The 22,327-nt window shown below is 56.8% G+C and overlaps 5 protein-coding genes across 10 annotated transcripts; all 5 read left to right on the forward strand.

Annotated features, from left to right (window-relative positions):
- The first annotated feature begins 89 nt into the window (after positions 1–89).
- SPEM1 (spermatid maturation 1) lies at positions 90–1,784 on the forward strand. The gene is made up of 2 exons (XM_069542838.1): positions 90–831; positions 1,017–1,784. Exon 2 carries the CDS (start codon positions 1,097–1,099, stop codon positions 1,754–1,756), a length of 660 nt encoding a protein of 219 aa, XP_069398939.1. The 5' UTR covers positions 90–831; positions 1,017–1,096; the 3' UTR covers positions 1,757–1,784.
- A 2,261-nt stretch (positions 1,785–4,045) lies between these two features.
- On the forward strand, positions 4,046–5,985 carry SPEM2 (SPEM family member 2). The gene is made up of 3 exons (XM_069542401.1): positions 4,046–4,254; positions 4,420–4,477; positions 4,617–5,985. Exons 1-3 carry the CDS (start codon positions 4,117–4,119, stop codon positions 5,915–5,917), a joined length of 1,497 nt encoding a protein of 498 aa, XP_069398502.1. The 5' UTR covers positions 4,046–4,116; the 3' UTR covers positions 5,918–5,985.
- Positions 5,986–6,678: 693 nt separating this feature from the next.
- On the forward strand, positions 6,679–10,658 carry SPEM3 (SPEM family member 3). The gene is made up of 4 exons (XM_069544085.1): positions 6,679–6,816; positions 6,965–7,022; positions 7,141–9,096; positions 9,241–10,658. The coding sequence occupies exons 1-4, from the start codon at positions 6,679–6,681 to the stop codon at positions 10,656–10,658; spliced, it is 3,570 nt and encodes a 1,189-aa protein (XP_069400186.1).
- A 2,036-nt stretch (positions 10,659–12,694) lies between these two features.
- Positions 12,695–14,906, forward strand: TMEM102 (transmembrane protein 102). Of its 4 annotated transcripts, none has more exons than XM_069603358.1 (3): positions 12,791–12,923; positions 13,115–13,473; positions 13,561–14,906. In XM_069603358.1, exons 2-3 carry the CDS (start codon positions 13,260–13,262, stop codon positions 14,886–14,888), a joined length of 1,542 nt encoding a protein of 513 aa, XP_069459459.1. In that variant the 5' UTR covers positions 12,791–12,923; positions 13,115–13,259; the 3' UTR covers positions 14,889–14,906. The 4 variants fall into 4 exon arrangements, with proteins under 4 accessions (XP_069459458.1, XP_069459460.1, XP_069459459.1 ...); XM_069603360.1 differs by having other exon boundaries at positions 13,732–14,906; XM_069603357.1 differs by having other exon boundaries at positions 12,695–13,473.
- Positions 14,907–15,648: 742 nt separating this feature from the next.
- Positions 15,649–22,293, forward strand: FGF11 (fibroblast growth factor 11). Of its 3 annotated transcripts, none has more exons than XM_069603366.1 (5): positions 15,649–17,188; positions 18,878–18,988; positions 19,186–19,289; positions 19,916–20,114; positions 20,388–22,293. In XM_069603366.1, exons 1-5 carry the CDS (start codon positions 16,996–16,998, stop codon positions 20,456–20,458), a joined length of 678 nt encoding a protein of 225 aa, XP_069459467.1. In that variant the 5' UTR covers positions 15,649–16,995; the 3' UTR covers positions 20,459–22,293. The 3 variants fall into 3 exon arrangements, with proteins under 3 accessions (XP_069459467.1, XP_069459468.1, XP_069459466.1); XM_069603367.1 differs by having other exon boundaries at positions 15,687–17,188; positions 20,000–20,114; XM_069603365.1 differs by having other exon boundaries at positions 15,716–17,188; positions 19,186–19,355.
- The last annotated feature ends 34 nt before the right edge of the window (positions 22,294–22,327 follow it).

Raw genomic sequence — 22,327 nt, forward strand, 5'->3', positions numbered from 1 at the left:
TGCCTGCTGTTATGTTAGGAGGTGGGGGTGGGGGGCTCCAAAGAAACAAACCTTGGAGAAGTGACTCTGCCTTTGAAGGGGTAGGAGAAGAGGGTCCAACCCTTTTCAGTGAAGAGCTCTGAGGTCTGAGAGAAATGGGCAGTGGGTGCTGGGGTGTGGTTGTCATGACAATGGGGTTGTTTGGGGAGTTAAGATCAGAACCAGTGTCTGTGGAGGGGTCAGAGCCTGACATAGAGAACCAGACAGGGACTGATGGGGGCAGACACCAGGCAGGCCAGAAAGCCCACAGGATGGTGCCCGTGGCTGACTCCAGGAGAGGCATGCAAACTGTAGGCTTTGGTCTCTACTAAGACCTGGCCCAGGCTAGAGGCTCAAACCTGGGCCCAGGACTCTCTCTCTTGGCACATTGTGAGGGATAGCCCCACACCTTTGTGACCCGTTTACCCCCAGGGGACAGAAAAGTGGGCTGGTGGATACTGTGGGCACAGTGGGCTGGGGGCCTAGGGGCCCCGGTGGCCCTAGGGACCCCCATGGCTATGGCTGAGCAGCCACGGCCCAGGTGGGCCTCATATCACAACCCTAACACCAACAGCTGCCGGGACCTGGGCAACTCCATCCTGCTGCTGCTGGGCCTTATTATTTGCATTAATATTGGCATCAACATGGTGACGCTGGTCAGGTTGGGCCCGGGCGGGAGGGTGCTGGCAGGACGGCTGGGGGGCAGGCCTGATGGCCAGGGCCTATCTGGGGTCACTGTGTCCTTCCTCACCTAGCTCTGGCGCAGACTCCGTGGCTTCTTACACCAAGTGTTCCGTGTTATTTGTGAGAAAGGTAAGTAGGGGTTGGGGGTGGGCACGGGAAGGGCAGAAATCCAGCATTCTGTCCCTGTCCTTAAGCCGGCTCCCGCTCTCCCTCTCAGACTCCATAACTACGCAGCTTCTCTTCCTGCACCCTGCCTCTCCATCCCTGTAGGAGCCAGGCTCCCCACCAGCCTCTCACCTCTCCTCGATCCACAGAAGCTTCTAAGTTACGCTCACCTGGGAAGCAGACCCAGCCCTCAAAGCATAGCTCTCCAGCAGTCCACCTACGATGCACCATGGACCCCGTGAAGATGACGGTGACCCCCCCACCCACTCGCCGCCGTCGCCATCAAGGCTCTTCTTCACGCCGTGCCCGCCGCCCAGTGGCCTGGGCCCCTGACACTGACGACGATGATGACGAGAAGCCCCCACATCAGCACACAGCGGCCTGCTCCCACAACTGGGACTACCTTGAGGATTGGGAGGGTTTACAGACTGCCCAGAGGTTCTGGACTCCCTGGGCCCAGGACGCCTTGGAGCCTCCTACCCAGACCATCCGCTTCCAGCAGACTATAGAGGGAAGGCCCCTCAAGAGAGAGATGCAGTCTGATCTGGGCCTAGAGGCCTACGTGTACCCTGTGAACCCCCCACTCCCCAGCACTCAGATCCTGAGCCACAAGAACAGTGGAGGGGGGGCAGGGGCAGGGGCCCAGGCAGAACAGGAACAGGGCACACCAGCTGAGCCACCCATCCTGGGCCCAGCCAATGTCCCGGACATCCCCCGGCGCCGCTCCTCAGGGCGCGTCGCCTACGATGCCAGGGACGTGAGGCGGCGGCTGCGGGAGCTGACCAGGGAGGTGGAGGCCCTGTCGCACTGTTACCCTCTGGCCTCCGGATCCAGCACAGCTGAGGGGACGAGAAAGGACTGGGTATACCGTTCCCTGACAGAGAGGTGACTGCGAGAAGAATAAAAAGAAGAGAGGAGGTGGATTGTGGTGGTGTGTGTGCGGGGGGTGCCAGGGCCCACACAGCACCCAGAAGCTTGGTTACTAAGGAAATGATCTCCCTGGCAACAGGGCCTAGAGAGCCCTGAGGCCCCTCATCAACCTCTTGGCCCCAGGCCCTGTCCTCAGCCTTTTCCCAGGCCTTTCTTGGTTCCCAGGCTCCTGCCTGCCTCTGATCCATTTTCTTTAGTGTTCGGGGAAGCACCCCCCAAATCCCACTCCAGATCCCCAGCAGTACTGCACTTGAGGGGAGACCCTCATCCCATGGCTCCACCTCCTCAAGAGGTCTGGCTCCTGCCAGAGCCCAGGTTCAGGCTGCAGCTACAGGTGAGGCGTGGTCCCTCTTAAGCCCTGGATTCTTTGGGAAGGGATGGCTGAGAGTGAGGGTACCCTGGCCCTCACAGTTCCCCTGTCAGAACCCAAAGCTCCTGTACCCTTGAGCAGTCTTGGAGCAGTGATAAAATACTGAGGACGCTGTGGCCCTCTGTGACCTCATGCCTCTGCTCAGCATCTCCATGTCACAAATGAGACTGGGGCTCAGAGAGATCACGTGACTTACGGTCACATGGACTCTAAGGATCAACTTCATGGTCTCAGATGCTCCAGCCTCTGCTCCCACAGGTAGATCCCCTTTGCTTCTGAGTCAGCTTGGCCCATCAGAATCTCCCATCTCCCTCAGTTTCCCATGGAAACTCATCAGAATATTCCATCCACTGGACATCTGAGAAACCCAGGCCCTACCTACTTCTAGACAGTTAGGATCACCAACACATGCTCAACTTGTGAACAAGGAACCAGGCTGAAGGACTAGACCTCACCTTCCATACCAGATGGGTTCCTGGAATGTGAGCAGATAGGCCTTTTATGAATCACCTCGCTTCTCTGCCATTTTCCTTTGACCAACATTATTGATCATTTTAAACTGACGCCACTAGGTGGGTCTATTTTGAACACCTACTATATGTTTTGAGGCTTGGATGGGAAATGCCCACTGGCTGTTCCTCTATTTTTTCCCCCTCTCTTTTTGACCACACAGTGCGGTTTGTGGAATCTTAGTTCCCTGACCTGGAGAAGGCAATGGCAACCCACTCTAGTACTCTTGCCTGGAAAATCCCATGGATGGAGGAGCCTGGTAGGCTGCAGTCCATGGGGTTGCTAGGAGTCGGACACGACTGAGCGACTTCACTTTCACTTTTCACTTTCATGAATTGCAGAAGGAAATGGCAACCCACTACAGTATTCCTGTCTGGAGAATCCCAGGGACGGGGGAGCCTGGTGGGCTTCCATCTATGGGGTTGCACTGAGTTGGACACGACTGAAGCGATGCAGCAGCAGCAGCAGTTCCCTGACCAGGAACTGAACCCAGGCCTTTGGCAATGAAAGTGCAGAGTCCTAACCATTGGACCTCCAGGGAATTCCCTGTTCCTCTTTCTGCTAAGTTGTTCATTGTACAAACAAAATGACCTGAGGTCTCCCCAGTACCACTTTCTTAGACCACAGCAATGAACCCAGTTTAAATCATAGATTCCTTTTGTCTTATCAACAAGTGCATCCAAAGTTTGTGCTTTGTGAATTTCATGTAGTTTTCTTAAGATGGAAACGAATCCTTTTTCAAGTTGGAGAGGTGGCGCAGTGGGAGAGCAATTGGTTAGGAAGGAGAGAAACCATGGTTGAGGGGTGGTCTCTAGCAAAGGCAGCAACCTCATGCTCTGAAGTAAAGGGGCCGGTTGGCTCAGTGATCACCAACAGCAAAGGCTGCAATCCCTGGCCAGGAAGGGATGGCCCCAGTGGGTGCTAGAGAGCTTATGACAGGGAAATGGGCAGAAGTGGGAGGGAATGGTACAGTGGGGTGACCCCACAGTGGACTCTTACTGTCACCCATCCATCTAATTACCAAAGCTGCATGCTGCAAGCAGGTATGGGTAGGGAGTCCCAACGGGCTATAGACTGCCATATCTCAATGAAACAGAGGAAATCCTTTATGCATGGCTCAGTCCCTATGAAGACCATCTGCCCACTGTAGTTACATTTTCAAATCGAGTTAAGCCAGCCCCTACAAAGACAGAACAGACTGAACTCTGGGGGCTGGCTCCATTAGTGGGAGCCAAGGGCGAAGATGGCCACATCAAGGGCCAGCTGAGTGGATGAAAGACGTGCTACCTCTGCATTGTGACTCCCTGCAACATGCCTCATTGTGATCGCACTCCCTCACCTGCTGGTAGGTGTCCCAGGTCCCACCATGAGTGCAGTGTGGGTCAGGGCTGGTGGGGGGGGGGGGCGGGTGGCCCAGGTGGCCCTAGGACCCCCCCACCATGGAAAATCAGCTCTGGGCTGACAACCTGGGGTGCTGCCATCAATACCAAGAAAGTACCCAGGATGTGGAGGACTTCCTGCTCCTGCTGCTGGGCCTTGTCATTCTTGTCAACATCGGGATCAACGTAGCAACTATGGTCAGTGATGGTTGGGAACACCCTGGGGGTGAAGAGGGCTGAGAGTGGGAGCCAGCAGCAGGCACTTGCGCCTGCAGAAATGGTCTTGGCTGGGGCGGGGTTTGGGTGGTGAGTGGGGAGAGTCTAGCCTTCATTTCCACTCCACCCACCCCACTCCACCCCCAGATGTGGCACAGGCTCCAGAATGTCTTAGACAACAGCATCTGTTGGATTAATCAGAAAAGTAAGTATGGAAGACAGGTAGGAGGCACCTGGCCCCTGCCACTCCCAAGACACCAGAAACCCAGGTCCCAGTTGTTCCCCGACCCTGAAATCTTCTGACAGTTGCCGGGCCCTCACAGACTCTTTTTTGCCTCTCCTAGATGAAATCTCGCAGGCTTGTGAAAGTTCCCCCAAATCTCCTCCAGCCAAGGCCAAAGACGTCCACATCCACTGTACCCTGGACCCTGTAGAAGTGAAGATGGCCAGGTCCACTCGCTGCTCCTCTTCCTCCTACCACCGTCCCCGCAGCCAAAGCCGCAGCCGCCGCCCTCGACGCCAGCAACCTCGCCGCCACCAACCTCACCGCCAGGGCCGCAGCCGCAGCCACCCCTGCAGCCACCAGCGGATGTCGAAAAACTCCAAACGATTCCCCTACAGCTGCTCGGTCTTCGGTAGGCCACGTCGCAGCCACAAGATGTCACAGCTGCGGGTGAGGCCCTCCTTTGATCGGGAGGACCTGGACTCCTACCTGGAGGAGGACGAAGACCTTGCCTTCCCACACCCCAAGTACCCAAGGGGGGCCTGGGGAGGGCTCTACCAACGGATGGGCCTGCCCTCCAGTGTGGGGCTCTGGGGCCGCCAGGGTGGGATCCTGGCCAGCCTGCCGCCACCTTCTCTCTACCTGTCACCTGAGCTGCGCCGCCTGCCCAAGCGTGTGGAGGCCAAGTCTGAGCTCAGGCTGCAGTCCTTCGGGCCCCTCTGCTCACCATCCCACACCTGGGGCAATGTGGAGGTAGGCCAGTGGACCTCGTCTCCACTGCCTCCCCGACGGCTGCCCCCCAACCCCTCGTGGGTCCCTACGGGGCACAGCCCTTACCCCTCAAGGGGCCAGCTCCTGTATGACAATTGGGATCAGCGGCGACGTGGTCTGGAGGCTTCTGAGCCTCCCTCCGCCCTGTTGACCCGGGGCTCCCGGCCCGAAGCCCGAGAGCACTTCTCCCCACAGGTCCACCGACGGAGCCTCCTTGGCCATGCTCACGGCCAGCCCAACCGCAGCCCCCACCCCTCCACGGGACACTTGAACTACTCCCGGGATCCCCATGAGGTCCGGCGCCGGGCAGCCGAATGGACTGAGACACTGCCCACTAGGCACCCTCTGACCACCTCCACCTCCCTCACTGTGCTGGGCGAGGCCTCGTACCAGCGGGCCCCGGCTCCCAGCTCAGCTCTGTTCCTCCGCTCCTCCCAGCCCCTGCCCGAAGTCCAGGCTACAGAGCCGCCCCAGCCCACCTTTATGCCACTCAGCCGGAACCCAGGGGGCAATGCCAGCTACCAGGTGTACGACAGCCTGGAGCTGAAGCGGCAGGTGCAGGAGAGCAGGGCGCGAGCCAACTCGCTGCCACCTTCCAACTCTGCCTCCAGGCCCTCTCTGCATAGAAGCCGGACTGGGAAAATTCACTGACCGGCAGCCAAGGGAGGAGGTGGGGGGCAGGGCATGGAGAAAGGAATAAAGATCAAGAGTCCAGGAAACGCTGGTGGTCTGTGGCTTGGAAGCGCCACTCCTGCCAGCCTGGGTCCCTGCCCTTGGCTTCCTGAAGCCAGTGTCTCCTCCTTGGCCTGAGGGTCCCCTTGGCTTAGTGGCCACAGTCCTGCCAGCAGGCCCCTCCTGGGCTTGTACTATGAACGAAGTAGATTTGCAGGTGCAGATTCCAAACCACTGGTCTCTGGGCACCTACTGTGTTCTCAGCAGTCCCTGTCCCCAAAGCTCATATCAGACGCTGCTTCCGAACTGGGAGGGTCCCCATCTGAACAGATCCAGGTCCACACCCAGTGAAGGGCATGAAGAAGGCCAAGGCTCTGGACTCCAGCCAGGCCTTCCCCAGGGTTCTGATGCCAGGGGTTGGTCTTGTCTCAGGAGAGGCCAAGGAGGTGGAATGTGTGGTTTGAATGAGTGACTCAGTGGGCTGTGAGGGAAGGATTGACGTCTTGAGGAGAGGTGTGCTGGCCTCTGGGGCCCTGTTTGACTGTCTAGGCTCAGGCTGCCTGACCCCGGTTACCAGGGAATGCCACTCTCGGCCCTCTTTATTCTCCTCCTCCCTCACTGTGACCCCACCCCCCTCCCCATTATGACACAGTCCTTCTTCCCCTCCCCCACCAGAGGAGTCTGGCTCCTAGTGAGTATGTGGGGGCCAGGGGGCCCAGGTAGCCCTGGGACCCCCAGCCATGGGTGAGCGAACCTACCACGGAGCCCAAGCGTGCTCTGGCACCAACCCCAGAAAGTGCCAGGACCTAGGAGACTCAATTCTTCTGATCCTGGGCAGCTTCATCTTGCTCAACGTGGGGATCAATGTGGTGACTCTGGTCAGGGCAGGATCTGGGCAGCAGTGTTGGGGGAGCCTTGGGGTCTCAAAGGGGCTTAGTTGGGAGGGCTGTTGGGGTGTGGCCAGGCAAGGATTGGACTTCAGGGCTCACCCTGCTCCCGGACTCTCCCCTCCTCTGCTTCCCTCAGCTCTGGAAACACCTGAAGAACTCCTTGCGGACTCTTTTCCGTCATTTTTTCCCCAGAGGTGAGTGGGCCCCGGCGTGGGCTCTGGGGATATGGACTTGTCCCCTTTCTTCTTTCCCCATCCCCATCCTCAGCCCCTCAGGAACCCAGGCTTTGTCACATCTCACCTTTCCCTGCAGACAAGCAATCCAGCTATGCAGGCAGCCATCCCCTGTGCATACGTTGCTCCGTGGATCCCAAGAACCTGTGCTCAAGAGTCCCGCCCCGCTTCCACCGCCGCCCAAGCTTCCTGCTCGGGCACCCTAACCACCTGGACTCCTGGATACCAGACACAAATGATGAGAAGGCTTCTAAGTGCTGCTGGATGCCGCCTCAGTGTGGACATGTTGGGGCTCCCATGGAGGTGCCATGGGGACTGTGGAAGGAGGGGCTAACGGGAGCTGGGGAGGACCCTCAGATCACAGCCTTAAAGGCCCAAGCCACCTTCTACTCTAAGCAGGAGACATCTTCCAAGTTCCGTAGGATGAGCAAGGTGGACATGGTTCCACTGCGCCTGCCCCAAGAGAGCAAGACTAAGACCCCAGACCATGACCAAGCCCAGGCCCAGACCCGCTCCCAGGTCCAGTCTCCTGGGCATGTTCCTGCCAAGGCCCAGACCTTCTCCCCAGCCCAACTTCCTGAGCCCACCCCAGCCGAGACCCAGACCCACGCCCCCATTTACTCCCCTGAGCATGCCCCACCTCAGGCCCAGACCAACTCCCTAACCCTTGGCCCTGAGCACAACTCTGCCCAGGTCTGTGGTCCAGAGCACACCTTAGCCTATACCCCGGACCAGGCCCCCTCACAGGGCCCAGCCCAGTGCGAGGGCCACACCCTTACCCACACTCTGACCCATGCTCATCTAACCTATACCCATGCCCAAACTCTGATCCCTCCCCCAGCTTCTGCCCCAGTCCCTCCCCCAGCTTCTGCCCCAGTCCCTCCCCCAGCTTCTGCCCCAGTCCCTCCCCAAGCCCCTCCTCCAGCTTCTGTTCCAGTCCCTCCCCTAACTTCTGCCCCAGCCTCTCCCCCAACTTCTGCTCCAGCCCCTCCCCCAACTTCTGCTCCAGTCCCTCCCCCAGCTTCTGGCCCTGCTGCTACTTCTGTTCCAGCCCCTACACCAGCACCTGCCCCCATGTCTGCCACAACCCCTGTCCCTGCACTGGTCATGGCCCAGCCGACCACTCCAGTCCCTTCCACACCACCTTCCTCCATCCTAACTTCTATTCCCTCTACTTTGTCTGCCTTCAGCCAAGGCCTCTCCACTGGCCATGTGGTCTATGATGCCCGCAGGGTAAAGCAGAACTTATTCCATGTATGTGCCCCTCAGAACTCTGGGTATTCCAGAAAGGACTTAGGTACACTCTCCAGGCTCCAAGAGGGGCATGGCCTGGTGAGCTCTGGTACAGCTGAGCAAACATTGAAGCAATGTAGTGAGGACAGTGCCAAGCCCTTCACAGGATCCATATTGGGTTACCTGGAGTTGGGGAACATGGAATGGAAGCTTTCAAATGATGTCAAGGATGAATCTGTGCAGCCCAAGACCTTCCCTTACTGCAGTTTCCACCCTTACAGCTCTGAGAAGCAAAACACGGACTCCCAGACTCCAGTCTACCCCAAATTCCTGGTGTACTCCAAAGATGCTACCCCTTATCAACCTTGCTTCCATGTTCCAATCAGTACCCAGAACTCAATGGGTACTGTGCCTCCACCCTGCACTCTTTCTCTGCCTCTCATTTCTCCCAGATCCTTTGTTGTTCATCAACACAGCAACCACCAGAAGCCCTCCATCTTAGTACAGACCCCCAAATGTCCCCCACCCTCCAAGTCTCCTCAGTCTGTCCTCTCTTCCCAGGGTCCCATCCCTCCTCAGTTCTCCACTACTTCCCAAACCCCAAACCAGCCCCAGCCCCCTGAACTTCATAAGAATCTAGGCCTCAACCAAGACCATGGTCTCCAGAGAACCCCAGGCCCTTCAAAAGACACTAGAGTTCCCAGAAAGCCAGAGCTTACCCCGAATCCAAATCTCCACATGAACCCAGGCTTTACTCAAGACCCAGGCTTCCACAAGAGCCCAGGCCTTGCTCAAAATCCAGGCCTCCACAAGTGTCCAGGCTTTACCCAAGACCCAGGCCTCCACAAGAATCCAGGCCTTGCTCAAAATCCAGGCCTCCACAAGAGCCCAGGCTTTACCCAAGACCCAGGCCTCCACAAGAGCCTGGGCCTTGCTCAAAATCCAGGCCTCCACAAGAGCCCAGGCTTTATCCAAGACCCTCATCTCTGCAAGAATCCAAGCCTTTCCCAAGACTCTGACTTTCACAAGGATTCAGTCATTATACAAGATTCTTGCTCCCAGAGTTTAAGTTCTACTCAAGAGGGAAGTTTCTTTAGAAGCCCATATCTTACCCAACCTTCTGGTCTCCACAAGAACACACCATTTCTTCAAACTTCTGACATTCAGAGGAGCTCAGGCTTTAGGCATGACTCTGGAGTCTGTAGAAATCTAGAACAAAACTTCTATAGAAGTCAAGAGCTCTCCCAAAACACTGGCCTACATAGTATCCCACACCCTTCTCAAGGTTCTGGATGTTACAAGAGTACAAGTAATGCCCAAGATCGAGGAGTGTCTAGGAGTCTAGGCTTTACCCAAGATTCTGAACCACAGAAGAGTCCATGCTTTGTCCAAGACTCTGGAGTCAACAAGAACTCAGGCCTTACCCAGGAATCTGGTCCCCATAAGAACCCAGGCTTTGTGCAAACCCCTGGCCTCTATAAGGACTCAGGAGACTACAACAATCCAGGCCTTACTCAAGATTCTGGAGTTTACAAGAGCCAAGACCTTACTCAAGATTCTGACCTCCATAAGAATCTGGGCCTTACCCAAGTCAGCGAAGTCAAAAGATGTGATGTTCCCCAAGATGCTAGACTTCACAGGAGCCCAGAACATTGCCACAACCCTAACCTCCACAAGCACGCAGGAGTTACTCAACATCCTGACCCCCAGAAGGGTCCAGCCCTTACTCAAGACTCTGGCTTCTCCAAGACTCAGGACTTTATCAAGGGATCAGGCCTCCAAGAGGACTCGTGCTTTGTCCCCAATCCTGTCCTCCACAAGAACCCTCTAGAAACTGACTGTGTCCAAGTTTTGGGCCCACTTCAGGCCCCAAAGTCATTTATATCTGAGAAGATTCCTCGAAGGCATGATGCCGGGCAGCATGTTCCAGGGGCTTCTGTCCCACCTAGCCAGCCCTCCTCCCCTGCCAAGGCCCAGGTGGTCTACAGTAACCGACAAACCTTCTCAGAGGTGCCTATGCTGATAGAGCTGCAACCGCCTTCCCGGCGAGCAGGCAGCCAAGACTGGGTGTACCGCCCCATGGACACAGCTCCTGCAGCCTGCCAGAACTACCGCCAGACGTCTATGCCTCCCAAAACCAACTGGAAGCCCCACTGCCCAGGGTCAGGCACCCGGGTAGGGCACGTGGTCTTTGACGCCCGCCAGAGACAGTTGGGAGCAGGCAGGGACAAGTGTGAAGCATTGTCTCCCAGGCGCCTTCACCGAGAGATATCCAACAACTCATCAGAGATGGCCAAGGCGTGGGGATATCAGTGTGTGATGAGAAACTTAGAAAAAGAGGGGACCAATGTGCATGAAGAATAAAAAGGCAAGAGAAGTGTCCTGTGGTTATTTGAGGCCATCCACCCCAACACCACCCCTCAGGTGGGGGATAAGGAATGAAACTCCCAGCTTTCCTGCTGTCTCTGTCTTACCTTAAGCTGTCATCCCCAAGGCCCTAGAGCTGCATTCTCCATTACAGTAGCTACTAGCCAAATATGCCTATTAGAATGTAAATGAGTTAAAATTAAGTAGAGTTAAAAAGTGTTCTTAGGGAGTTCTCTGGAGGACCAGTGGTTAGCAATCAGCGCTTTCACAGATGTGGCTGGGCTTCAATCCCTGGTCAGGGGTACTAAGATCCTACAAGCTGCAAGGCACAGCCAAAAAAAAAATCTGTTCCTCAGTCTCATGATCTAAGTGCTCAATACACATAGAGCTACTGGCTACTGTATTGGACGGCACAGATTTAGAACATTTCCATCATCATGGAAAATGCTATTGGAGAGCAATGCTTTAGAGTTCAGGGCAACTTTACTTTCCCTGTCAGCCATCCACAGCATAGGAGCTTTAAGACGGGCTTTCCTTGTGGCTCAGGTAGTAAAGAATCCACCTGCAATGTGGGTAGACCTAGGTTCAATCCCTGAGTTGGGAAGATCCCCTGGAGAAGGGAAAGGCTACCCACTCCAGTATTCTGGCCTGGAGAATTCCATGGACTATACAGTCCATGGGGTTGCAAAGAGTCAGACACACTGAGCGACTGTCACTTTCACTTTCGGGGAGCTTTAAGAGGCCCAGAGAAATTAGTTCTTTTTAGGGTGGTTCAGAAGCCACCATCTAGGGAGGAGGTTAAGATGTAGGAATGGATGCCCAATGCCTGATTTCCCCAGACTGTGACAAAGAGCCCAGGCTTCAGTTTTCCTTATCTGGTCTCTTGGGTCACAGCCTGTTGTATGGAAATTTGCCTTCCCGGTTCTGGGCTGTGTTTGGGGCTCTTTTTGTAACAGAGGGAGAAGACCTCTCTTTGTCAATGAGTAGGAACCCCTGAATTTTTGGCTCCCCAAATTGGGCTCTGGATTCTGAGGGTCCCCTCTTTTTGTTGTTTAGTCGCTAAAGTCATGTCTGACTTCTTTGTGACCCCATGGACTGCATCATGCCAGGCTTCCCTGTCCTTCACTATCTCCCAGAGTTTGCTCAAATTCATGTCTGTTGAGTTGCTGAACAGGCCTCTGATTTGTTCTAAGTGTCTCCACTTGCCCACTTTCTTGCCCATGGACTTAGCCCTAGTTCACTGTGGAGACAGACCCCTGGGAAAAAGGAATATAAGAATTTCCTGGTCCAGCATGCACTGGTCTAATCCGTGAGCTTGTCTTTGGTTATCTATCTTTCTGCCCTATTATTCTGGCTCCTAGTTTCATCCTGGACTTAAGCTGTGTCCGTGATAGCACTGGTCGCTGAAAGCAATTTTCTTCCCCTATTAATGTCTCATTGCCCTGCCCCAACCCACCTGGGAGTTTCCTCTGGACTTGATTTTCAGCCCTGGCAACTCTTCTGTCTACACACCTGAGCTGCGAGATTCCAAAGTGTTTGCCCTGATACCATTAGTGTGTCTGAGGTGGCCATCACTAATATGTCCCTTTGGATGTCCCTCCCTGGGTCATCACTACTTATGTGTTCTTGTCTAACATTACCTCCACTGATTCCAAAGAGATTCATGCCAGTCGGGAAACCCCTTTCCAACACCTCTCTTGCTCGGCGCTGACCTTGGACAAGTCATGTGGCACCTTCCTAGGCTAGCAGTAATTGCATGCAAGGATTCTTCCAGATTTAAGTTACCAGGGCACCTCTACTCCCTCAGGCCCTAGGTTATGTGCCTCATTATCATTTGCTATTTGGATCCATCCTATTATGTCTCTGTTCTAAGTCCAAGGAATGTTTGCATTGACCTGGCCTTGGAAAGACACGCTATAGTTTATTTCCATAGAAACTACAACTTCCATCAGGCACTATTTCAACGGAACAGGAAAGGATCTGGGGGCGTGGCTTTAATGCCCTGGTAGCTTGGAAGACAAACTACAACTCCCAAGATAGCCAGGAGATCTCTGCAGAGCCAAAGGAGAGATTGAACTCTGACTGGAGGCCGGGCTGGTCCGGAACCATCTCCAGAAAGGGGCGTGGTTGTAACATAGGGGCGTAGCCTCGTGAGCAGCAGGAAGAAGTTACCTGTTGAACCTTCCTAACCATTTTCTTTTCAGACCTTGCAGCTACCCCTAAGAGGGAAGCCGCAAACCACTAGCCTCTTTCGAAAAAGAGGTAAGGGGAGGTAGACAGGGGGCGGTGAAGGAGGCTATTGCATTCCGAAGGAGGGGCCAAACAGCCACTTTTAACCTGCTGAGTCAGGTGAATCGGTTCTTGGGGGTGGGGACTAGCATATGAGAAAAGGGCAAGGACGGAGGAGGTATTTGTTTGCTTTCAAGACTAAATTTAGAGCCCTTCATCTGCAGACCCATTGGCAGATTGTGACTTGGGCACCCTCTTGATCTCGGGAAGAGAAAAGAAAGGAGGGGCAAGTTTTCCACAGCAGAAGGAACAACGCTTCTGGGCTTCCCCCTGTACGTGTATTTCCTAGCCCCCAAACAATAGAGCCATATGGCTTCTGCAGTCTGGGGAAACGCTCCCTGGTGGGGCCCACCGCCCCCAGCCCCAGCCCGGCCGCTCACAGACATCGACTTCTGCTCTGGAGCGCAGCTGCAAGAACTAACCCAGCTGATCCAGGAGCTGGGTGTGCAGGAGAGTTGGAGTGATGGGCCCAAGCCAGGACCAGATCTCCTCCAGGCCAAGGATTTTGTGTTCTCTTTGCTTAGTAAGTAACCCTGTTGCTGCTCTCAGCTCCACCCCATCCCATCCTGGGCTCTGGATCATGTCTTCACGATCCCTACTCTTCCCTTAGGTCTCATTCACCGCAGGGACCCTCGCTTTCCTCCCCAGACACAGCTCCTGCTGCTTCGTGGTGGGATTCGAGAGGGCTCCCTGGATTTGGGGCCTGCACCTCTTGGTCCCTACATGCGGGGACCTCACTACGATGCTGGCTTCACACTCCTGGTGCCCGTGTTTTCTTTAGATGGCACTGGGCAGGAGCTGCAACTGGACATGAGATCCTGTTATGCATGGCTCTGCCTCCCAGAGCAGGTACGCGGAACCTCGGTCCGGGAAGCATGGCAGGATTGCCTAGGACCCCCAGTCCCAGAAGGACGTAATTGGATCCACCCAACTGATAGCAGAGAGAGTCCCCGGGACCCGCAAAGCTCCGTGGACCAGCCACACGGTGACATCACTGAGCCTGAGGCACACGAGTCTTTGAAAAAATCACCTAGTAATGTTTCAGTGCCGGAGTCACCCCAGCAAAACCTAACCGATATTGGCTTTCCCTCACCATCGGAAGAAACGAATGATGACGTCACCAAAGCAACCGATGTTAGCCCAGCGCCACAGCCGTCGGAGGCTCGAGAGGCATGGCCCACATTGTGCCCCGCCCAGGTGGCTGCTTGGTTCTTTGCTTCGCTGGCTGCGGTCGCTGAGTCCCTATTCCCGGTCCCGGGTGCCCCGCGCTTGGTCCACGCAGCCCGCCACTCAGGGTTCACTACCATCCTCCTGGCTACGCCCGGGCCCCCGCGCCGCCTCCTGCTTTTCGACCTGATCCCCGTAGTGTCTGTGGCCGGCTGGCCCCAGGGGGCTCGGAGCCACTCGTGGGCCGGCCCGCTGGCCTCGGAGTCGTCCTCCTTCTACCTGGTGCCCGGCGGCGGCGGCGGCCGAACCGAGCGGCCGGGCGCCTCCGGCTGGCAGCTCTGCTTCGCCCGCCAGGAGCTGGCGCTCAAGGCGCGCATACCCGCTCCGCTGCTGCAAGCTCACGCGGCGGCCCAGGCGCTGCTGCGCCCGCTGGTGGCGGGGACCCGGGCCGCGGCGCCCTACCTCCTGCGGACGTTGCTCTACTGGGCGTGCGAGCGGCTGCCCGCGCTGTATCTGGCGCGGCCCGAAAATGCGGGCGCCTGCTGCCTCGGGCTGCTGGATGAGCTGGGCCGAGTACTCGAGGCGCGGACACTTCCCCACTATTTTCTGAGTGGCCAAAAGCTCCGTGCGGGGGACGGCGCCGCTTCGCTGCTCGGGGCGTTGGCCCTGCTTCGCGGGGACCCTGCTCGGGCCCTGCGCGCCGCTGTGGAGGAGGCCAAGGCTGCGCGTAAGGGGGGCGGCTTAGCCGGCGTGGGAGCCGGGTCCCATTAAACACGCTGTTCGTACTAACGTGGAAAGTGCTTCTGTTGGCCAGCGGGGTGTGGAGGGGACTGCTCTCCCTTCACCTGGGAGACAGGCTGAACCCCTTGGGCCCGAAGAACCCGCGTTCTAGAAGGCCTCCTGTCTGGTTCTTCCCCATCTTCCCACCCTCCTCCCGCACCATCCCTGGCACAGGTCGTTCCATTCCGGCCTCTCCACTTTCCACATCTGTAGCCAGCACCCTTCTTGCCCCGGTGCAACCTCTGGCATCCATCTCCCCCCAGTGCTTATGGTCTTTTCTCTTAGGGGTCGATAGGGGTAATATATTTGCTGAAAAAAGACGTGAAAAGGAGAGAGGTATGGAGACCAGGGACTGACCAATTTGGTTCACACAAAAGCAGAGATATTAAGCAGGCCGAATTTCACCCCAGGCTAGTCCTCGCCACCTCGCTATCTTTTCAGTTACTCCCCCCACTTTCCTCATCCAGTGCTGTCCTCGATCTCGGGCAGTGGGGTCCCTTTCTCCATTCTCACCATACCATCTACCTAAGCCCAAGCTCTCCCCTCGTGCAGATTTGCCTTCTGTGGAGTCGCCTATTTGTCCCTCCTCCTCTGAACCCCGAGACAGGCGGCTCCGGCTGCCTCTAAGACCGTCCCCACTCCCTGCCTCCAAGGAACCCCGGGGTTCCGCACGCCCAGCTTCCCCCCCCCCCACCCCGCCCCGGCCTTTCCCGGCGTCTCCGCCCCCTGCCCCGCCCCCGGGCCGGCTCTCGGAGGAGGGGGAGCTGCTGTCGCCGCCGCCGCCGCCTCAGCTTCCCACCGCCGCTACCGCTGCCGCCGCTGCGCTGTCCAGCCGCCAGGCCCGGTGCTCACTTCGCCGGACCAGGGCACTCTGCGGAGACACCCTCATTCCTTCCTGGGGTCTGGGACGCCTAGCCGGGCGTGGGGGGAAGCCCCGTTTGCGGGATACAGGGAGGGAGGAGCCTGGAACCGGAGCCAGCGCCAGCCGTCGCCGGATTGACAAGACAGGACAGGTTGAGGGGCGTCGGGGAAGGAAGAGAGGGTGCTGTAGGCAGTCCCCGGGAGGAAGAGGAAGCCCTGTCGCAGACAGCTGGGATGCTCTCTGACTTATAGGGGGTCTGTTCACATTTGGAGACCCGTGACAACGTGGGTGCACTCCTTTCCTGGGGGGCTGGTTGGATTGGAGGGCGTGGGATCTAAACAGTACCAGCTGTCTCCGAGGAAATTAAGGGGCTGCCAGAAAAAAAACACCCCAAACCCCAAAACCTATGCTTCTTATTCCGAGGTGACAGAGGGCCCTCCAGACAACCACCTGGTGTAACCACTAGGAAGGGAGGGTTTGGAGGTGACTTCAAAAGGAGTGGAGGGTAACAAGGTGAGAAAAGGGGCACAGCACCTGGAACCCTCTGCCACTAGAAATGGGGGTGACTTGGTAAATACTGGGTTTGTCCAGAGACAGGGTCTGGGAACCTCTGCTTGCTGAATGGGGACAGTCAGAATATCTTGAGACATAGTTTTTGGGGGATTTCAGTGAAAAAAGTGGGGGATTCTTCACTTAGAGGGTGGCAAAGGAAAAGGAACCAAGGTTGGGTTCTTCGCTGACATTGGTAGCACCCCAGCAAGAGTGGGGTGAGCGAGTATTTCCAAAGCTAAGGACCCACATCTTTAAGATTATAAGAGTGGCTTTGTCAGGAACAGGGGGCCTGGAAATAGGGTGGAAAGGTGCATGGGGATATTGGAACCACATCTTGGAAAATCTGAGGGTCTTGCCTTTGGGATAAGGTTAGTGGGGGACAGGGACACTGGAGACTAGAGAAGGGGAGAGTTTTCTGTAGGGGGCAAAAGTCGAGGGTGGGGTCCATTGAGAGGTAAATAAGCTGCTGAGTCCCACGAAGCTAGTAGGAGGCCCAAGGGTGGGAGCTGGAGCCTGGGGTGGGGGTCCTCTAGGGTTTATCCTCAGGTCCTGCGGGTAGGGCGGTGAGTCGGGACCGGAGCGTTCAGAGAATGTCCTGGTGAGCGAGCGGGCTTCTCTGGGGGAGGGGGTGCCCAGCGCGCTCCGGGCGCCTGCCGGTTTGGGGGTGTCTCCTCCCGGGGCGCCATGGCGGCACTGGCCAGTAGCCTGATCCGGCAGAAGCGGGAGGTCCGCGAGCCCGGGGGCAGCCGGCCCGTGTCGGCGCAGCGGCGCGTGTGTCCCCGCGGCACCAAGTCCCTTTGCCAGAAGCAGCTGCTCATCCTGCTGTCCAAGGTGCGACTGTGCGGGGGGCGGCCCGCGCGGACGGACCGCGGCCCGGGTGAGTGGCTGGGGCAGGGTCTCCAAGCCTGGGGTCTCTCTGCCTGGGAGGTTGAGGCCAGGGACTCCCGAAGAGCGGGGCCTGACCGAAGTGGGGGAGCTCCCGAAAATGAAAGGGGGTGGGCCCGGGCCACCAACTCTCAGACAGACGATGCCTCAGTTTCCCTTTTCTTTCGCCCGTAACCCCGAGTCTCCTTGCTTTCGAGGGCAAGGGGAAGGCAGGAGGGGCTAAGCCGGGTGCCCCGAAGCTTGGCGGCTCCTTCTCGCCGCACCCCCAACCCCGTACCCAACACGAGTCCCCACCCCCACCATCCTCCGCCTACGTGCCGGCTCTCGCGATTCTTTCAATCCCGAGTGGAGGGGCCTGGGGGTTCCGGACGCCTGGGTCACCCCGAGGGTTTCTGCGGCTCCGGCAGCCCCGCCCCCGCCCCGGTGCTCCCGCTCCTCCGAGCTTTGGCTCCGTTCCTCCTGGCCGAGCTTGCCTGGCTCGGCGCCAATCTCCCCAGCTCTCCCCCGGGTGTCCTTGCAGCTACCTCTCTAGCCCGCCCCTCTGTGCGCCCTCCTCCCGTGACCTGCGCTCCAAGAAAGGAGCTGGGCATCCCCGCCCCCCCCCCCCCCCCGTGACCCCCTACGCGACTCCAAAATCGGGCCTCACGGGCTCAGGGGACCCTCTGCTATGAGGAACTCAGACACAGTACACGGCTGGAGACCCACACGGAGACTGAGGGTCGTACCACCTACGAGGGGGTACCGGGAAATCGACCGGGAGCAAGCCTCGGGGAACGAGAGTTGTGAGGGTTGGCGTGTGGTCCCCGTCCAGGTGCGACAGCCAGGGAGTCCCTCTGGCCTCTCTCTCCCCCGCTCCCAGCTCCCCTAGGGAGAGACCGCACCCCCCACCCCGCCCCCCAGCGGTCCTTCCCCCCTCCGCTGCCGGCCCTCCGTAGTGGTACGGTCCGCAGCCCACCCTTTGGGTGGGACCGGGTCCCCACGTGACTCAGCCTGCCTCGCCAGCTTCCCGGCCCCCTCCCCCATTTCCTTGGTGTGGTACCGAATGTCCCCCATCCCAGGCGGGTTACCTGGCTGAAGGGGAGAGGCTGAGCCTCAGGGAGGGCTGGGCCCCCGCGAGCCAGTAGAGTGACAGACAGACAGACAGACAGACAGATGGGTCAGTGTCAGACAGACCGGCGCCAGGCCAAGGGGAGGCCCACGCCAAGCAAACGGCAGCCGCAGCAGCAGGTGCTGAGTCAGCGTCAGACCCAGTCCCACCCCCATCCCTAAGGAGGCACCCCTACCCTGTGGTCACCTTACTGCCCCCACACTCACACACACACTGCCCTTTCAGCAGGCCTGCCGGTCTCCCGCTGTCCTCTGCCTTTCCGTGTATCTTTGCCCTCCTCTTCCCTCTTCTCCCCTCCCCCCCTTCTGGTTGAGCTGTAGGGTAGGAATTAAGCCTTTAAATAAATTTCAATAAATTAAACTGAAAACTGGTTAGAGGCAGCAGAAGGGACCCACACCCCAGCCTCCTCTGGCATCTGAGAGAGGTGAGAAAGAGCTTGCTGGGAGGGCCCTGGGACCGACCCTCTTCCTTCCCTCCATTCTCTTTTTCTTTCTCTCCTCTGATCCCACCAAGTGTAGGAATGTTTCTGGGAACAGAGATGTCATGTTCCAAGATGAATGTCTCTCTCTCCAGAACCTCAGCTCAAAGGCATCGTCACCAAACTGTTCTGCCGCCAGGGTTTCTACCTCCAGGCGAATCCCGACGGGAGCATCCAGGGCACCCCAGAGGACACCAGCTCTTTCAGTGAGAGGGGAAGCCAGCTGCCTGGTGGGAAGGGGGAGAGCGGGCACAGGCCATGACAATACTATTTCCACTGCAGGATCCATTGGCTCTTTGACTCCCAAGGGAAGAGCTGGAACTGGAATGGGGGTGTGTGTGTGTGCGCGCTCAGATAGGAGTTGGAGGTCTGGGGTACTGAGGCTCCTTCTCTCTACCCCCAGCCCACTTCAACCTGATCCCTGTGGGGCTGCGAGTAGTCACCATCCAGAGTGCCAAGCTGGGTCACTACATGGCCATGAACGCTGAGGGGCTGCTCTACAGCTCGGTGAGACAAGGGGGTGGAGTGGCCTGGGGTCTGGGGACTCCTCTAGGACACACTTCCCAACTACAGGTATTTTGCAGCTCAGAGCTCTGTCTCCCTCCAGCTCTTGCCAACACCCTGTCCTCACTGCCCACTCAGGGGCACCTACTCTAGAGTCCCTTTAATCTCTCCTCCTTGAACAGCCCCCCATGTGCCCCCAGGCTCTTTGAATGTCCGAAGTGGGCAGCTGCCTTGGTCCCTGTATCTCCTCCTACCTCCTCGAGACTTCATTATTACTCACTGTCCCAGAGTCATTTGGGATATTGGGAAAGGATTCTGGAATTCCTCCAAGCAGGAATTCCCTCCAGGTCCCCTGGATGGTGAGAGGTTGGGAGTGGAGTAGATTAGAGAGAGTGTATCTTTTTTATTCCAGACCCCCAGAAGTCTAGTTCCTGGCCTTTGGGGGCCACCAGACTCTTTCTCATCCTCCTTTTGTCCCAGTTCCTGCATGGACTCAGAAGTTGGTTCTCCTCACCTCAAATGTATGGATTACCTCCTGCCTTGTTCTTCCCAGGGCTCCCTTCTAGTCCAGTGATGTGTCTTTTTGTCTCTCTGTCTGTGTGTGCCTTTCTGGGTCTTTGTCTCCTCAGCCGCATTTCACAGCTGAGTGTCGCTTTAAGGAGTGCGTATTTGAGAATTACTATGTCCTGTACGCCTCTGCTCTCTATCGCCAGCGCCGTTCTGGACGGGCCTGGTATCTGGGCCTGGACAAGGAGGGCCGAGTCATGAAGGGAAATCGAGTCAAGAAGACCAAGGCAGCTGCCCACTTTGTGCCCAAGCTCCTGGAGGGTGAGTATGGACCCTCTGGGAAGAGGCAGGCCACATGGGAGGGTATTGACCTTGACATGGACATTTAATGACATACAGCTCAGGGGTTATAAGTGTTTTAAGATGATACCTGTTATGACAGGCCAAGCCAGGAAGACTTTGGCCTTGAGGGATTTGGGGAGATCTCCTTTTGTGGGTTGGGGTTCCCAGAGGCTGCATGGAGGGTAACGGAGCCTATTCAGAGCTCTCTGGGTGCCTAACTCTCCTTCCTGCTCCTCTCTCCCCCCTTCACAGTGGCCATGTACCGGGAGCCTTCTCTCCACAGTGTTCCTGAGACTTCCCCTTCCAGTCCCCCTGCCCCCTGAAATGTCATCCCAGGACTGGAGGCTCCCCACACTCGCACAGAGCCAGCCACACCACAGCCTGTCTCCCAGCCCTGCTTCCGGCCCTGCTCTCACCACCGCTGCCACACTCATACCCTGTGCAGCCAGGTCCCACCAGGTGCTTTGCCCCGAGGGAGCCTAGGGGCCACTGTGACTTCTGGGCCTGCTGAGACCCTTAGACTCTTAGGCCCAGGGTTGGGGGTCAGAGAGGAAGATGTCTGGAAATGGTCCTGGCTGATCACTTCTTTTCTTCCATACTCGTCCCTTCAAAGGCTTTTTCTGAGATGGCGCTGGGGATTCCAAAACTGACAGAACCAGAACATAAATCCTCCCCATCCCGGGCTCAGCCAGTTCCTGGAACCCTTTGCCCTTTTCATTGCTACTGAGCCATAGATCTGTAGGTCCACTGGCGCTCAGGATCATTCCTTCTTTCTCTACTCCACCTTCTGCCTTGTTCCAGACAGATTCCAGAACACAAGGCACTCCAGCCAGGGCTACTTCTGCACTCAGGCTCTGTGCTGGAACACAGGCATGCTGCCAGGCTCTGTTCTGGATCCATCAGGCTTCTGTCCTTGACCGAGATGGACCCTTGACTTCAAATTAGCTGGATTTGAGCCCTGTCCAGCTTTTGGCCTTGGCCTGAACTGGAACCAGTCTCAGATCACCACAGTTTGAACTTTCTTATCCCAGAGACACCCAATTCTAGAGCATGGTGTTCTAGACACATATGGAGCCATACTTCCTTCTGAATCTTAGCTCTAGGACATAGACCAGCGCTCTCAGCCCTTTCCTTCAGGATGGAACAGGGGACCTATATAGCCATATTATTGCTCTAGAGTAAGTTCTAGACCCACATTCCCACCTTCTCTAGTGATACCTGTTACGCATGAGCTCTAGAAAGGACCCAGCTATGATTCATAAAAAACTAAGTTCTAGATGGATCAAGAACCACTTTTTGTTTTTCCCAGATAATTTTCTAAAACTCTTAGTCTTCCTGTAGAATGCTAACCTTATTTTTACATGCAGTTTCTAGTTCCTACAGCTCACTTGGGGCCCTGTTGGGAAACAGAGTCTGAGAAAGGGCAAAGGAGTTTCGGAAGGCATCCCTGGCTCATAGTAGGGCAGCTAGGATGGGGAAGGGACCAGAACCATGGCGTGATTGGACCTGTGCCTGGGTTGAGGGGATATGAACACGTAGCTACCTCAGCAGGAATTCCTTCCAGGTCCCCTTTAAAGCTGAGGTCTTTAGGGTAATAGGTCTGGAATAAAAAAGACAAATGCGACATAGCCTTGACTCCCACCCACCCACAATGAGGAGACCCCAGTTCAGCAATAAGCCCCACCCTTCTCCCCTACAGATCAGGCTAAGGAGGGTGAGGGCCTCTTGGGTTCTAAACCTCATACACCCCCACACGCTTCTAACTGAATAAAACTTGCTTTATTACCTTAGAGTTTATAACCTCAGCTGGGTTTTAGGTACCCAAAAAGGGCCTGACTAGATTTTTCTGAAAAAATGCAGAGAGCTCGGGGCAGGCCTGAAAAAGATCAGAAGCCCATCAGTGAACTGGGAGGGATACTCTGGGTGGTGGCAGACTTGGGCAGAGTAGACTGAGGAGGCACTAAAGGGAAGGGCTAGGACTCAGAGGCAGGTTGCCTTTCCTCAGGCTCTTTTTACTTCTGGCTTGTCCTAAGAGGGGTGGATGCTCCCCTCACCCACACAGACCCCGCTCAGGCTCCACCCATCGCCTGGATCTGCTCCCAGGGGACCGGGTCTCTACTCCACGCTTTCTCAATTAAAGACGATTTATACAACTGAAGTGTTGTCTGTCATCTGTGGGTGGCAGGCTTTGG

Source organism: Ovis canadensis, chromosome 11 (genome assembly GCF_042477335.2).
Source record: "Ovis canadensis isolate MfBH-ARS-UI-01 breed Bighorn chromosome 11, ARS-UI_OviCan_v2, whole genome shotgun sequence".
Lineage (NCBI taxonomy): Eukaryota > Metazoa > Chordata > Mammalia > Artiodactyla > Bovidae > Ovis > Ovis canadensis.

Excerpts from the sequence above, each read along its gene's own strand:
- FGF11 (XM_069603365.1), top strand. The coding sequence starts at position 16,996 with ATGGCGGCACTGGCCAGTAGCCTGATCCGGCAGAAGCGGGAGGTCCGC. Across the intron at positions 17,189-18,877 it reads GCGGACGGACCGCGGCCCGG|AACCTCAGCTCAAAGGCATC; the intron begins GTGAGTGGCTGG and ends CTCTCTCTCCAG. Across the intron at positions 20,115-20,387 it reads TGTGCCCAAGCTCCTGGAGG|TGGCCATGTACCGGGAGCCT; the intron begins GTGAGTATGGAC and ends CCCCCTTCACAG.
- SPEM1 (XM_069542838.1), top strand. The coding sequence starts at position 1,097 with ATGGACCCCGTGAAGATGACGGTGACCCCCCCACCCACTCGCCGCCGT.
- TMEM102 (XM_069603357.1), top strand. The coding sequence starts at position 13,260 with ATGGCTTCTGCAGTCTGGGGAAACGCTCCCTGGTGGGGCCCACCGCCC. Across the intron at positions 13,474-13,560 it reads TTTTGTGTTCTCTTTGCTTA|GTCTCATTCACCGCAGGGAC; the intron begins GTAAGTAACCCT and ends CTCTTCCCTTAG.
- SPEM3 (XM_069544085.1), top strand. The coding sequence starts at position 6,679 with ATGGGTGAGCGAACCTACCACGGAGCCCAAGCGTGCTCTGGCACCAAC. Across the intron at positions 6,817-6,964 it reads GGATCAATGTGGTGACTCTG|CTCTGGAAACACCTGAAGAA; the intron begins GTCAGGGCAGGA and ends TGCTTCCCTCAG. Across the intron at positions 9,097-9,240 it reads AGGCCTTGCTCAAAATCCAG|GCCTCCACAAGAGCCCAGGC; the intron begins GCCTCCACAAGT and ends CTCAAAATCCAG.
- SPEM2 (XM_069542401.1), top strand. The coding sequence starts at position 4,117 with ATGGAAAATCAGCTCTGGGCTGACAACCTGGGGTGCTGCCATCAATAC. Across the intron at positions 4,255-4,419 it reads GGATCAACGTAGCAACTATG|ATGTGGCACAGGCTCCAGAA; the intron begins GTCAGTGATGGT and ends CTCCACCCCCAG. Across the intron at positions 4,478-4,616 it reads CTGTTGGATTAATCAGAAAA|ATGAAATCTCGCAGGCTTGT; the intron begins GTAAGTATGGAA and ends TGCCTCTCCTAG.